At 45.8% G+C, this 15,053-nt stretch overlaps 1 protein-coding gene across 2 annotated transcripts; it reads left to right on the top strand.

Annotated features, from left to right (window-relative positions):
• Positions 1 to 719: 719 nt before the first annotated feature.
• On the top strand, positions 720 to 14,880 carry USP5 (ubiquitin specific peptidase 5 (isopeptidase T)). 2 transcript variants are annotated; one of them, XM_010288151.1, is made up of 19 exons: positions 720 to 847; positions 1,143 to 1,209; positions 4,740 to 4,873; positions 5,171 to 5,316; positions 5,624 to 5,808; positions 6,400 to 6,494; positions 7,014 to 7,207; positions 7,370 to 7,441; positions 8,757 to 8,838; positions 9,056 to 9,181; positions 9,620 to 9,773; positions 10,156 to 10,330; positions 11,981 to 12,069; positions 12,278 to 12,469; positions 13,024 to 13,167; positions 13,318 to 13,463; positions 13,550 to 13,703; positions 14,333 to 14,417; positions 14,589 to 14,880. In XM_010288151.1, the coding sequence occupies exons 1-19, from the start codon at positions 749 to 751 to the stop codon at positions 14,680 to 14,682; spliced, it is 2,433 nt and encodes an 810-aa protein (XP_010286453.1). In that variant the 5' UTR covers positions 720 to 748; the 3' UTR covers positions 14,683 to 14,880. The 2 variants fall into 2 exon arrangements, with proteins under 2 accessions (XP_010286453.1, XP_010286454.1); XM_010288152.1 differs by having other exon boundaries at positions 12,278 to 12,400.
• The last annotated feature ends 173 nt before the right edge of the window (positions 14,881 to 15,053 follow it).

Here is a 15,053-nt window from a genome sequence, read left to right on the forward strand (position 1 = left end):
TGTGGGATGTGGAGGGCTCATTTTGTATCTGTTTTAGAGCTACTCACAAGCATTTGAATGCAGCAGCAAAAAATAAACAGCGATCTGTTAACCTTTCTCACACTGTAGTTTGGCAAGGTTCCCTATGGCACTGGGAATTACGCTTTCAGACAGGGTGCCACAGTTTTGTTGGTAATGATTGCACTGTGCTCTGAACTTATAAACTGTCCATGCTAGGGGCCTTTTGCAAGATAAGTTGCTGAGCTTTCCTGATTCAGTAGCATCCTGCCATGAGTGAACAGGCAAATAGGTTTTCAAATACATCACCTTGACAGGAGTACCTGTTTTTCTGGGACAACTAGGCTGGAGCTTGCCATGTTATTTCCGACTAGCTACTAAGTGGCTGGGATGTAGGAATAAGCTGTAGCCATTATTTAAGCAATAATGAACAGTGTTCCTAGAGGTAAGTGTGGGCCTATCCTAGCAGCTGGAATGGCATTCTTTACCACCTCCCTTCAGTTTTTATCTATCCTTCCTTCCAGGAGTCAGATGGCGGCTTATATATCTGCATGAACACATTCCTGGGCTTTGGGAAGCAGTATGTGGAAAAGCACTATTAAGCTGTAGCCATTATTTAAGCAATAATGAACAGTGTTCCTAGAGGTAAGTGTGGGCCTATCCTAGCAGCTGGAATGGCATTCTTTACCACCTCCCTTCAGTTTTTATCTATCCTTCCTTCCAGGAGTCAGATGGCGGCTTATATATCTGCATGAACACATTCCTGGGCTTTGGGAAGCAGTATGTGGAAAAGCACTATCAGAAAACAGGCCAGCGGGTCTACCTGCACCTCAAAAGAACACGTAAACCGGTAAAAAATAAAAATACATAAAATCAAACTTGTTCTGAAATTGAGAGCTGGGCTATGTCTCTGTATTCAATCAGATACAGAGTTCTTTCTCCTCAAATATAACCGATGTTTTTCTTGGTTAATTGAGGTAGATCAGTTCTTCAGCTCTGCTAATGTTGATTTGTATGGCTTGCCCACATTATTTCTGCCTGACCTTTCTCTGTTTCCAGAGTAGCTTAATTGCAATCCTTAAGGCTTGCCACAACTTGCCTGTCCCCCTAACTCTTTTTTTCCATATTTTTTCTCAATTAAATAGAAGGAAGAAGACACCAACTCCAGTGCTGGGGACCCACCAAGGAAGAAACCAACTCGCTTGGCTATTGGTAAGAAAGCACTTGTGTACCATATCGTCCTTGTTGTTTTGAACCAGTCCTCTGGAGCTGCCTGGCTTTGTGGAATGTCTCTTTTGCCTTTCCTCTTCTGGGCTAGTTGAAGCTGGTATCCCCAAAGGTATTCAAACTTCATGTTTTCTAGTGTGTCTTAGGTCAGTTGTTGAGGTGGTAGTTTTGTTCTGTGTTCAAAGTTGCATCATGTTTTCTGTAGATAACTATGTTTTGCATCCTCTCTTAACTCTGTATGCCTGAATCAGTTTCATGTGTGTATAACCAGCGTGGGGCTGTTGCTTTATATGGATGCGTCCAGTGTGGGGCTGAAGTAAGTTTGAGAAAATGTGTAAGTCTGAGAAAAGTAAGTTTGAAGTTTCTTATAGAAAAACTATTTTGAACTTCTCAGATATGGAACTACTGTTATTTATATAGATGGGGAAGAAATTACTGGTAAATGCTATGTTAACATTTTGGGCTCGGTAGTGCTTTGAAATACAAGGCTGATACTGGAAGAAATAACATGTGAACGTGAAAATAGAAAAAACAGGCACTTCTCTAGAAGAACAGGCCTGGTGTTCCATAACTGTCTTGCACCAACTGAAAAGGCTGTCATGGCAATCAACAAAGATGCCACTTATTTGGAGCAGCCTCCACTAGTAATTTCTGAACCATTATGGAGATCTATAAAGCAGATGATAGGAACATTTTTTTAGCAGTAACACGTTCTTGGCTAGCTGGAAGCTGACCACTAGAGGGAAATCCAGAACCTGTGGATGTCTTGCTTTTTGATCACTTTTTCCCTGGCTGTGCCATTGTGTAGCAGATGCCCAGTGACTCCGCTGCTGCCACAGCGCAAACACCATCATTAAGATTTTCAGCTGCTCACTGTTTTTATGGTGAGTGAACGGAGTCCCAAAGGTCACTTCTAGCAAAACTGAGACTAGAATCATTTCTTCAGATAGCCAGTGCTTTTATGTGTATGATTATGCTGCTTTTGGAGAGATGAGACCCAGCCTGCATTATGAGTTATTTCTGCATCCTCAGTTCTACAAAGGTCTTGAGACAAGTGTTGTCACTGGGTCAGCAAATAGCTGCCTGTGATGAGAGTTTAGTGGCGTGAATGGAGCGGGAGAGAATAAAAGAAGGTATTAGCCCTGTGAGGCAGTGATCATAAATCCAGGAGAGATTTCCCCCCCCCCCCTCTTTTTTGGCTAAACTGTGGTGGTTTGGCTAGTCCTGACATGGGAAATTTTTTTAAGTACTAGAAAGTACTTAAGGAGCAAAATGTCATTGTCCTTTAAGTACTTAAGGAGCAAAATGTCATCAGCTGCAAAATGTAGCACTTGATCTCTCTGTAACTGAGCTTCGCTTTCAATGAGGAGAAAAATCTATACTGCTTGCCTCCCATGCCCCGCATGTTGGTTGAATGACTTTTGGAGTTTGTGGTGCTTAGATATAAGCATGGAGAGGGAAGGAGTGTACCTCGTGGCAGTCTGTTGGCTTTGGGGGTGTTGTGGCAGCACGCAGCCACTCGCTCGCCTCCTGCCCCAAGGTGGGATGGGGGGGAGAATCGGAAAAAAAAAAAAACCTCATGAGTTGAGATAAAACCAGTTTAATAGGACAGCAAAGGAAGAGGAAACAACAGCAATGATAACAACAATTACAATAATAATGTTGCTGTTAAAGGAATATACAAAAACAAGTGATGCCCAATACAGCAATTGCTCACCACCCGGTGATCGATAGCCCATCCCTGAGCAGCGATTCCCACCCCCCAGCCAACTCCAGTTTATGTACTGAGCATGACATTATATGGTCATATATATCAATATTATATGGTCATATATTATATGGTCATATCATATCAATATCCCTTTGGCCAGCCTGGGTCAGCTGTACTGTCTGTGCCGTCTCCCAGCTTCTTGTGCACCCCTCTCTGGCAGAGCACGGGGAGCCAAGAAGTCCTCGACTGAGTATAAGCACTACAACTACGTAGCAACAACTAAAACTTCAGTGTGTTATCAACATTATTCTCATACTAAATTCAAAATGCTGCACTATACCAGCTATTAGGAAAAAAATTAACTCTATCCCAGCCAGAACCAGGATGGGGGAAAAAGGGCTGGGAGGCAATCTGCTGGCTGAAGACCCTCTTCCTCATCTGCAGCCTCGGAAGGTTCACATAACCACCTGAGGGGACCTCACCAGTTTTTTTTTAGTTTTTTTAGAGTTCAGGAATTGTGTAACACCCTGAGGGATTGTGTATTGCTTTAATCTATGAAGTGGTGACAGGAGATCTGTCTGGAATGTGCTGAAGAGGGTTATCTGGTTATGTTGTTGCATGATGCTGGTGACTGTTTTCAGGTATTTCTAAAATCACTCAGGCTTGTAGCATCTGTATTCATACTTAGCAGTTTGTGCATAGTCTAAAAATTTTAGGTATCCGAGGAGAGAGTTAAAGGAGATACCGTGGGAAACAGGTATTTTTGTCGATGTTTTAACCAAATGCAGTAATGGTTATCAGAACTGTATCGCACACAGGATTCTTGAGGCAGAGGCACTAAATAGCAAAAACTCATAATCCCTTCAGGGACTTGTTGCAACCACAGATCTTCAAAGATCTGTTGCAGAGATCTATGGCAGTCAGAGCACATAATTTTTAAAGGAATAAAGGAAATTCAGTTTAAAAAAAAAAAACATAGGGGTTAAGGCTGCTAGTAAGCAATGTGTCTTCTGCCTGTTTCCTTCTGGGATATAAGGTGTGAATGCCTGCAGAACATGAAAGGCCAAGGTTTTTCCCTGAGTACCTACATAAATCTGAAACTGTTCCCTCCACTGCATACTTCTGTAGTGAGCATCCATCATGACTCTTGACAACTGGCAAATAACCTTTTATGTATGGAAACTCCCATTTCTGTTGCAACTTCTGGAAAGCACAGCTAGGTGGGCATGAGAAACTACTAGCACTATACCTTTCCTAAAACTTTTTCTGTAATTCTGGATGTTCTGGTTCCAGAGGAACTCCTGGTCCTCCTTGCTTGAGTTCAGGACTCTGAACTGTCCTTCCTGGAAAAAAACAGGACAAAGACGCAAGAAGCAGAGCCAGGCTCCTTAAAGATCCTAGTAGACTAGACCTTTGCAGTGGGTTAGAATATGATGTCTTCATGCATGTCTCCATTCATTATCTTGGATATACTGTGAAGGATGAACAGCAGTGCTTTATCATGGCTCTGTTCTGGCCAATGTCTCTCTGGAGCAGGTCTTTTTTTCTGGTGGTAGTCAGGGTCTGGAGATTCCTTCTAAGCATCTGGGAAAAGCAAACCTATTGTTGCTAGGCTTATATTTGCTCCTGTGAAGTCCACACCAACAGCAGAAATTTTGGAATCCAGAAGTGGAAGAAAGATTGTGGATCACTGATCTATACCTTTGTCTTAGTCATGGTACCTTATTTCATGTAAGCTATGGGCAAAGAAGCTTTGCAAGCTATTTGGTTTTACCTGTTACTGCAATGTTTTTTCTTCCTGTAGGTGTAGAAGGTGGATTTGACATCACAGAGGAAAAGTTTGAATATGACGAAGATGTAAAAATAGTAATTTTCCCAGAGCATTTGGATATTCCTCGTGATGGGCTGGAGGGACTACCAGACATGGTCAGAGACAGGGTATGTTTGGGTGGAGGGCTGTGTTTTCTATTGGTAGGGAGGAAATGCACCATTACTGAGGAGGAACTGCTGTCCTGTAAAAGGGATCCTGCAGAGCTGCTGTGAAGTCTCAGCTTGCAGTAAGCAGGATAGTTCTGCACTTATACAGTATTACGGAGTCTTGGCTTGTGACTGAGGCTCCTGGATGCTGCCCTAGCACAACTGACTTGCCAATCTGCGCATAAATGTGGAGTGTTGTGGCACTGGAAGCTTCTTTCCTTGTGCTCTTAATTTTTTTTCCTGCTGTCCTAATTCCAGATTGCCAGTGCAGTTGAAGCCATCCTGACAGCAGATTCAGCCTCACGGAAGCAGGAGGTACAGGCTTGGGATGGGGAGGTTCGACGTGTTTCCAAACATGCTTTTTCCCTCCACCAACTTCAGAATGATGTTCGCATCCCACCATGGTGAGCATAGTACTAAAACTAGCTGTATTGCTCTGTATCCCAGACCCACCCCCATCAACTTCTCCTGTCCTGGACTGCAGCAGCAGATGAGCAGACTCACTTTTTTTGTGAGTCTCTGCATGTGCCTTGTCATAGTAAATTCAGGGGAAATGGAAAACTAAGGTATTTTCAGGATGCTTAGCGTTCTGAAGGAAAAGAGGAATGAAATTGCTTATACTATGGTTGGTGGGCAGTAATGGAGAGGGCTTGGGAGGTAGAATCCAAAGGTTTTCACCCTAATCTCTTTTTCTCTGTTCCTTGTCAATAGTGGCTGGAAGTGCAGCAAGTGTGACATGAGGGAGAACTTGTGGCTGAACATGACTGATGGAGCCATCCTCTGTGGTCGGCGCTATTTTGATGGCAGTGGTGGCAACAATCATGCAGTCGAGCATTACCGGGAAACTGGCTACCCACTGGCTGTGAAACTGGGAACAATTACTCCTGATGGGGCTGGTGAGAAGGGGGATCCTCTGAGGTTATAGACGCCAGGCACCACTCAGGCTGACTGTGGTCTCTGACAAGGGAAGTCAGGGAGAATTTCCAGGCTGTTGTTGCCCTTCTTATGACCTGGAACATTCAGTGTCATCCTATCGTGAACTTTCCCACTCTGACCTGCTTCTTGTGACAGGCAAAGAACCTCGCCTTCCTCCAGCCCTCTCTTGTAATTTGGAGGGGTTTAGAATAGTTATCCAGGTTGCTGTCTTGTTTTTTGTGGTGGGACATTTATGAAATACTTTGTGTCCAAAGTCTAACCAGACATGGTCAGTAACCCACACAGTGTGGCACAGTAACCCATTTTCCTCACTCCAGACGTACATGTACCTCTGTACTTTGACCAATGACAAAGTTGTTTGTCTTGTCACATGTTTTGGAGGAACCTCAATATTCTGTCTGTTGTACTAGTCTCTTGAGAAAGGAGAGAAACTCCAACTGCTCAGTTTGTCAAAACTCCCAGTTCTGAGCACTCTGTTCTCTTCATCCAGCAGTGAATGTTAGATCATGGGCCATAATAATTCTCTCCTTTTCCTCTGTGTTCCTGCATAGACGTCTACTCCTATGACGAGGATGATATGGTGTTGGATCCCAACCTGGCAGAACACCTTGCTCACTTTGGGATTGACATGCTCAAGATGCAGAAGGTGAGGGGAGGTTCTTCTGTAGGCCCAGAGCAGGGAGAGAAGGAATTCTGACATTTCTTAGCTGGATCCCAGCTTTCCATGGCTATACAGAACCATTGCTGGTCAAGAAACATATTTTTTTATCAGGCAGAGAGTTGCCTCATCTGCCTTTCTTCTCCCATTGGCTTTTTTGTCTTTCTTCCCTGTCCCTCAGGTTTCCTTGGGAACAGCTCTGTGTCAGTACTGTAGGCAGGGAGTTGCCCAGGCTCCGAGCTTCGCTCCCTAGATTCAGTGTTAGTGTGTGATTTCCATGCCCCTTTAGAGGGGATGGTTCATATTTCTGCTATGTTTCTTATCATTCCTCCTTCTGTCCCAGGTATTCAGATACTTGAAAACAATTCTTGTATTTTCCTTCTCTTCTCATTTAGTAAGACAGAATGGGTGTGAACCCTTATGTTTCTCGATAGTGTTGCCCTTTTCACACCTCTGATGTTCCCTTGAGTCTTCTTTGAGGGTTTCTCCTGTTCTTTACCTCCACAGACAGACAAGACAATGACAGAACTGGAAATAGACATGAACCAGCGCATTGGGGAGTGGGAGCTCATCCAAGAGTCTGGCGTGCAGCTCAAGCCCCTCTATGGGCCTGGGTACACTGGTATCCGTAACCTGGGCAACAGTTGCTACCTCAATTCTGTGATGCAGGTGCTGTTCAGTATCCCAGACTTCCAGAGAAAGTAAGTGAGCTTAATCACTCCTTTCCATTGGCCTGGGATCCCCTGGGATCAGTACAAAGGTCTCCTAGAGCTGGGAGCTTCTGTTACAGTAATCTGGCTCAGAACTGTGTTTTTACTAGATGAACACGTATGTCCCTTAGATTGCTCTGCTTTGCTTTGCAGGTATGTGGACAAGCTGGAAAAGATATTCCAAAGTGCACCTTCGGACCCCACACAGGACTTCAGCACACAAGTGTACGTAGAGTTTTGGTGAGAGAAGGAAGGCTGAGGCTGCCTGGGTGCGTCCCCTCTGCGCTGCTACAGTGTGCTTTGCTGCAGGTTTCTCCCTCAAGCCTCACCTCTCTATTTCCGCATCCATCAGAGACACTGATCCTCAGTGATCAGTAAGGATCTAAACCAAGAAAGTTCAGCTGAATGCCCTAGATGGAGAGGCCAGAGTGCACCTCAGTGTTCACGAGAGGCTCTTAAATGTATTATGTGGGGAGCGCAGTACCATCTGTTACCACGGGGGGATTTCTGGTAGGCATATTCTATCTGTGTAACAGCAAAAAGGTGCTTCCTCTCTGCAATGGAGATGGCTAAGAGCAAAGAAATACATGAATTTAGGCAGCTTTATTCTCAGTGGATAATTCATATATCCTTAAAGAGGCTTTCTGCAAGAAATACTGTGCAAGCAATAGCAGGAGAATATACAGAAGAAGGAACATAAGACTTGGGATGGTGTTGCATTCTAAATACATGAATTCTTTGCTACGTCTGCTCTAAAAACAGTAAAGCAGTATATGGAGGTTTGGGGTGGAGGAATGGAAGGTGGCACTTGTGGAAGGAAATTCAGTGGTAAGGGAGGATTCTAAATTTGGTCAGCCTAGGGTGAGGTATTCACTGAGGAGGTGATTAAGTTGAGACAGCCAGAAAGATTTTTGCCTGGGCAGAGGAAGGAATTGGAAGGGTTTGGTTACAGACAAATGGCAACAGTGATGGGGAGGGACTGGAATGAAGTGGGGTAGTAGGAGAGTCTGAGCATAGGAGGAAATTGCTGAACGTTGCTGTTGTCCATTAAGTGCCTCATGCAGTCGATCTTGATCTTTCCCCTGGGAAAATGTGATCAGTCTGCTCACAGCAATGCTATTTCTGGCTCAGACAATTTCGGTCTGCCCTATTGTCTCCTGCACAGTCAGTTAGATACAATGCTACTTTACCCATGTCAGGCTGGAGTTTAGTTTGGCTGTTACACAGCTGCTGTATGGCTCAGCACCAGCTGCCCTTCTGTGTGGAAAAGGAAGTTGTTCCTTTATGTTCTTCCCAATGTGGAAGCAATGGTTGAGATTGGTGCCCAGAAGTCTTAGTAACTTTCAAGTCAGTGATGTCTCATGGGACCAGAAAGCAGACCAAGATAAGATGGTCTTGGCTGGTGCAGCAGAGAAAGCTGATCTCTCTGAGATTGACAGTCCGTGGCAGTGTTAAAGCTGGATGGATTGATGTGGCTCCTGGAATATGTGGGATTGAAGAAACCTACCTGATGCTAACAGTGACTTCTTCATCATTCCAGAGCCAAACTGGGCCATGGACTGCTTTCTGGGGAGTATTCAAAGCCGGCTTCTGCAGATGGAGAACAGCAGCCTGATCAGAAGGTGAGACTTGGATACAACATCCTCATGATGTGTGTGTTGCTTGAGGTATTGCATGCGTTACATGGGGAAGGAGGAGAACCCTTTCTGAAGATGTGTCCTGGGGCTCGTTCCAGGGCCCTGTTGCCTGAAGAAAAAACATGGCTAAGAGTAGAGTGCTACATGCCAGGGCGCATACTTGGCAAATTTTGACCACATTCCTCTTCCTTGATATTTGCAGGGTATGCAAAACGGCATTGCTCCGCGCATGTTTAAGTCCCTCATTGGAAAGGGTCACCCAGAATTTTCCACTAACCGACAGCAGGATGCCCAGGAATTCTTTCTGCACTTCATCAACATGGTGGAGGTAATGGTTGAGTCTGTCTGTCAAACCATGAAAAAGTCCAGCTTTGTTTTCTCCCCACAGCAAGGGGTGAGGAGTGGGGGTGAGAAGCTGGCAATTGGGGCAGAGAGAGTGAGAGAACACAGGGAAATGAGCCAGCTAGCACCTGTGGGAGCAGAGAATGAGAGATGCTTGGCCATGTTTTCAGGGCTGATTCCTTGGAGGAATCTCTCTTGGGAATGGCACAACTGGAGATGTAAATTGTCTTCTTTAGGAGCAGGAATGGCATGGGTTCCTGGGATACAGAAGTTGGCTCTAGTTCCTCTTTGCTGTCTTTTCCAGTGAACTGGGTACAGAAGTGAATACTCTTTAGCCATGTCCTGCATGGAACTGCTGCTACAGCAGATATTTATTTCTGCTATTCTGATGTTACATCTGTCCTTCTAACCTCTCCTTCTTCAGAGGAACTGCCGCAGCTCGGAGAACCCTAATGAGGTCTTCCGTTTTCTGGTGGAGGAGAAGCTGAAGTGCCTGGCCACAGAAAAGGTGAAATATACCCAGCGTGTGGACTACATCATGCAGCTGCCCGTGCCCATGGATGCTGCACTCAACAAAGGTCAGTAATGTGCCAAGGCCAAAAACGTAGCAAACATTGTGTTTGGATATTGTATTATTCTTACAGAACTCCTTAAATGAGAAAGGGACTTTCCCACTTCTGAAGCTAAATCCTTCACCTGCTTTTGTGGGATCGAGCTGATTTCTTCAGAGGTGGTGCGACACAGTGATGTCCCTCTAGAACCTTTCCCTCCAACACCACAAGCTGGGCTGTGACTCAACAGCAAAACAGGACTGCAGTAGCAGAACAGTGCTCTGGAAGACATTGTCTACTTTGTGCTCCGTTCTTGGCGGCGTGTATCTCTAGACCTATTCTGCCTCTGGGTGTAGCTTACACCAGTTGCTTTGTAGGTGGTCCTTGACTCCTCTGCTTTATTCTCTAGATGAATTACTGGAATATGAGGAGAAGAAGAGGCAGGCAGAGGAGGAGAAGCAGCCACTGCCTGAGCTGGTGCGAGCCAAGGTGCCTTTCAGCTCCTGCCTAGAGGCCTATGGAGCTCCAGAGCAGGTGGATGATTTCTGGAGCACAGCCTTGCAGGCTAAGTCTGTGGCTCTCAAGTGAGTGTATGTGAGTTACCAGCTAGGCTGTGATGAACTTGCAATAGCTGCACCTTTGGGGACTTCTTTTAGTTGCTTGGGGAAGGAGTGTTACCAAAGCTTTATAGTCCTCCACACCCTGGACCCTTATAACATTGAAGCAGAGGGGGAACTAGTGCATCAGTGCTGGAGTGATTGCCCCCAAGGGATTGCCCCCCACAAGAACAGCAGTGCTAGTGAAGTCCTTACCATCAGATTTCAGTTGCTGAGGGGCTGTGAAAGTACAGTGATATTCCAAAAACTAGCAGCTTTTATTCTAAATTCAAAATTTAGCTTTAAAACCAGTTACTGGCAGTATAGCACCACTGGTCTTGTGTGGTCTCTAAAATTTCTTTAAAGGCAGTTTTAGCTATTAAATTTTGAGCAAAACACTGAGTGTAACAGACATGGGAGTTATTTTAAAGAATGATGACTTAAATGCTAATAGCAAGGTTTAAAAAACAGCTTTAATTTGTCTCACTGCCTGCAGCACATGCAACAGTGCAGAGGTGTAGTGAGAAGATTACAGATGTAAGCAGCTTCCTGCTGTGATGCTACTGACTGTTCTTCTGCAATGAAAGAGTTGTCCTCAAAGAATTGGAAGTGTTTTTCTAACAAATATTCTATTATTGTAGCTACTACAAACAAACAGTCACAGAATCACAGAATCATAGAACCACTAAGGTTGGAAAGGACCTTCAAGATCATCAAGTCCAACCATTAATCCAGCGCCACAGTGTCCCCTAAACCATGTCCTGAAGCACCACATCCACACGTTTTTTGAATACTTCCAGAGATGGTGACTCCACCACCTCCCTGGGCAGCCTGTTCCAATGCTTGACCACCCTCTTGGTGAAGAAATTTTTCCGAATATCCAATCTAAACCTCCCCTGGCACAACTTGAGGCCATTTCCTCTCGTCCTAGTTTCCAGTCAGTAACATGATCACATTGAAAAGTAACATTTTGTTTTGCTTTTAAGTAGTGAGTTGTGTTCAAACACTTTGTAAGAATTAGCATTGAATATATACCGTTCCTTAAATTAATTTTACGGCATGTTACAATTATACCCCAATAATAAGTATCTGTCTTTCTTATTACTGCTTCTCCCTTCACAAACATTCCCGTCTGTCCCATAGATTCCAGACACCCTCTCTCTTAAATCGTGTAACTAAATAATGTTCAATCAAATTCAGTTAGCTTAACATTCACTGCTTCTGCTTCGTATCCAAAGAAGTGGTCTTGTGCTTGAAAGCTTGTCAGTTCCTGTAGCTGTGTCTGTTGGTCTAATAAAAGATGTTATTTCCTCTACATTCCTTAAGGGTTAGACTTTTAATTAAACAGTAAAATCTGAGGTGGCTTGTAAAATACAGGATTGGAAGGTAGAACACATGTACTATTTTTCCTCATCCCCCAAGATTTTGTAAATGTTGCATTCCATCTCATCTTGTCAGAGCATCTGCTTTAGAAATGATTCTGTGTTTGAGGAGCTTTAAGCTCAGCATAGGAGAGCTGCACAGATATGTATATCCACCCCTCCCCTTAGGACATGCCTGCACTGATTTCTTGAATCAACTAGGTGCCCTCAATCATTGCTGAGAAAGTATTTTAAAGTATTATTTTGTCACTTTCAGAACAACACGGTTCGCCTCTTTCCCGGATTATCTGGTGATCCAGATCAAGAAATTCACCTTTGGTCTGGACTGGGTACCCAAAAAGCTCGGTAAGAGGATGAGAAGTACAGAGCATATAGATAGTGGGTGCCATATATGGGTATTGTTGTCTGTTACTGCAAAAAGGAAAGTAACTACCTCAAAAGGAGCTGCAGACTGTAGTGTATTGCATTCCCAGGGACTTATCCTTCTAGATCTCCCAGCTGAGTCCTTTGTTTCTGCCCCTGTGGGGAGGCTGAGCAAGACTTTATCTTGCAGATGTCTCCATTGAAATGCCAGAGGAACTGGATATCTCTGCACTGCAGGGAACAGGGCTGCAAGATGGAGAAGAAGAAATGCCAGACATTGCACCCCCACTGGTGACACCAGATGAGCCCAAAGGTAGCCTGGGGTTCTATGGCAACGAGGACGACGACTCCTTCTGCTCCCCTCACTTCTCCTCTCCAACATGTTAGTGGTTCTCCTCCTCTCTTCCTGATGCCTGACTCATTTCCTTGCTCTTCTTGTCTTGTCTCCCATGCTAGTGGTTTCCCACTTGCTCAGACTTTCCCTGTCCCTCTGTCAGTGAATGCTGGCTGCCTCCCTTGCATGCCTGTTATGCAAGGATGTTATGCAAGGGAGTTTGTTGATTCCTGTTCTGTGGAAGATGGGGAGGTGGCATGTCTAGTGCATTTAGAGGGGCAGAGCTGGGGTTTATACGGCATTTAACTGCTAGAGGTATCTTATTTTCACAAACCACAGTGTGGGAGGTAGGGTTTGGAGGCTAGGGAAGAGCCAGTGCTCCTGAGTTCATTAGTTGAAGCCTTTTGTTCCCTGGGGTGCCTGTGTGTGAGACTGCGCTTCTGAAGAAGAAAGGTAGTAAAAGATGAGGAGAGCAGAAAGACAGAACTTGGTGTGAAACAAAGCCAGGAGGTGGTGACTTGGGGGGGCTGTGTGACACTGCACAAAACAGAGCAGGCAGGAATGGGTGGGAGTGGGTGGCTCTAATCTCTGTCTTCCCACAGCACCCATGCTGGATGAGTCAGTGATTATCCAGCTAGTGGAGATGGGCTTTCCCATGGATGCCTGCCGCAAAGCTGTGTATTACACAGGGAACAGTGGGGTTGAGGCCGCCATGAACTGGGTCATGTCACATATGGATGATCCAGGTATGCGTCCATGTGGTGATGGTGAAGCTTATTGCATCTGGGCCATCGTTCTTCCTGCCCCACTGCTGCAGCAGAAAACTGAAGTAGTTTGGACTTGGACAGTATCCCTCTTGGAGCGATCTAACTGCTGTGTTCTGTTTCCTGCTGCAGACTTTGCTAACCCATTAGTTCTCCCTGGATCCAGTGGGCCAGGGTCAACGATTGCCTGCCCAGACCCTCCTTCAGAAGACAGTGTGGCCACCATTGTCTCCATGGGCTTCTCCCGGGACCAGGCTATGAAAGCACTTAGAGCCACGGTGAGAGGCATGGGTGACATCAGAGTGAAAGGATATTCTCAGGAACAGGGATTCCCAAGTTCACAGTCTTCTCTTCTTCCTTCTAGAACAACAGTCTGGAGCGTGCTGTGGATTGGATCTTCAGTCACATTGATGACCTTGATGCAGAAGCTGCTATGGATATCTCAGAGGGGCGCTCAGCAGCTGAGTCCATCTCTGAATCTGTCCCTGTGGGTCCTAAAGTGCGCGATGGGCCTGGAAGTGAGTTCCAAGCAGTCGAGTGTGGATTTTGGGGCACAAACTCAACATGGGTTTATCCTCCCTAATCTATGCAGTAACTACAGGTTTTAGCAACAGCAGCTGCCACAGAGCTGGTCTGGCTGCTGAGATGGAAGCAGGGAGAAAAAGGAGGGATGGCAAAGTAGAGTCTAGACCCTTCAAGGCTGGGGATTACCTGGAAGCCAGTAAGAGAGAGGTAGAGGAAGTGCCATCAAGTGAAAGATGGGAAGACTGCTTTTTCCCAGTCATCCCAGGAGGCTTTTCTGCTCTTCAGGCTTCTATAAGAAAACCAGGTTCTGGTCTATGTGCAGATGCTGCTAGGCTGCTTGCATGCTACAGGGAGGGGGAATCCATGCTGTTACCCACACAGCACCCATGGGCCAAATAAACAGTTGGAAGAGAGGATAAATGGGAGTTACCATCTCCTATTTCCCTGCACATTTGGCATGAAGACCACTGACAGTTACACTCAATGGGGACCCAATTCTAAATTATTACCCAGCAGAGCTTCCTTCAGGGATCCTTCTCTGAGAGGGCCTTGCACAGAGTCTTTCAGGGTAAGATGCCTTTCCTCTTTTCCTGACAATCCTCTCTTCCCTCCTTCTCTGAAGAATATCAGCTGTTTGCCTTCATCAGTCACATGGGCACTTCAACTATGTGTGGACACTACGTTTGTCACATCAAGAAAGATGGCAGGTAAGAGGGATTTTCACAGCATAAGAGGACTCTGAGGGACAGCTTTAAATTGCTGTCCTCCCCTGTTTCTTCAGAGGTCTTGGGGCGTCAGGGATGAGAGCAGGCGAGGGGAATCAAGTCGTGTCTTAGCCACAGAGTGGCATCCCTGAGCTCCCCCTCTGTATGTTGCAGGTGGGTGATCTACAATGACCAGAAAGTCTGTGCTTCTGAGAAGCCCCCGAAGGATCTGGGCTACATCTACTTCTATCAGCGGATTCCCAGCTAGAACATCCTCCTGCTGAGTGGTGGGGGCAGAGTGGGCTGAAGGCGTGGGGGGGAAAGGGGTGGGGGCAGTGAGGATGAGAGCAGGGTCTTGCTCTCCCCTGCTCCTCCTTGCCCCACTTGTCCCTTCATGGCCTCTCTGTGGAGACACACGGGGAGACAAGAGTTCCCTAATAGACGGGGGGCTGGAGCCCCCATGGACATGAGTGAGGGGAGTCAGGGGGGGAGGGGGAGGGAGTATCTATTTCTATAGGAAATGTCCTCACTGTCCCCACCCCCATGACACACAGCCCTAGTGCTTTGCTGCTTGGTGGGATGATGCCACCTCCTCGCTGTCCGGAAGGGGAGGAGGGGGCTTGTGTGTATGTGTGGCTT

The sequence above is a fragment of the Phaethon lepturus genome, unplaced genomic scaffold, assembly GCF_000687285.1.
Source record: "Phaethon lepturus isolate BGI_N335 unplaced genomic scaffold, ASM68728v1 scaffold15635, whole genome shotgun sequence".
Lineage (NCBI taxonomy): Eukaryota > Metazoa > Chordata > Aves > Phaethontiformes > Phaethontidae > Phaethon > Phaethon lepturus.

Coding starts and splice junctions, on each gene's coding strand:
- USP5 (XM_010288151.1), top strand. CDS start 749: ATGAACACATTCCTGGGCTTTGGGAAGCAGTATGTGGAAAAGCACTAT. Junction 848..1,142: donor TCAAAAGAACACGTAAACCG/GTAAAAAATAAA, acceptor TCAATTAAATAG/AAGGAAGAAGACACCAACTC. Junction 10,331..11,980: donor GCTAAGTCTGTGGCTCTCAA/GTGAGTGTATGT, acceptor TGTCACTTTCAG/AACAACACGGTTCGCCTCTT.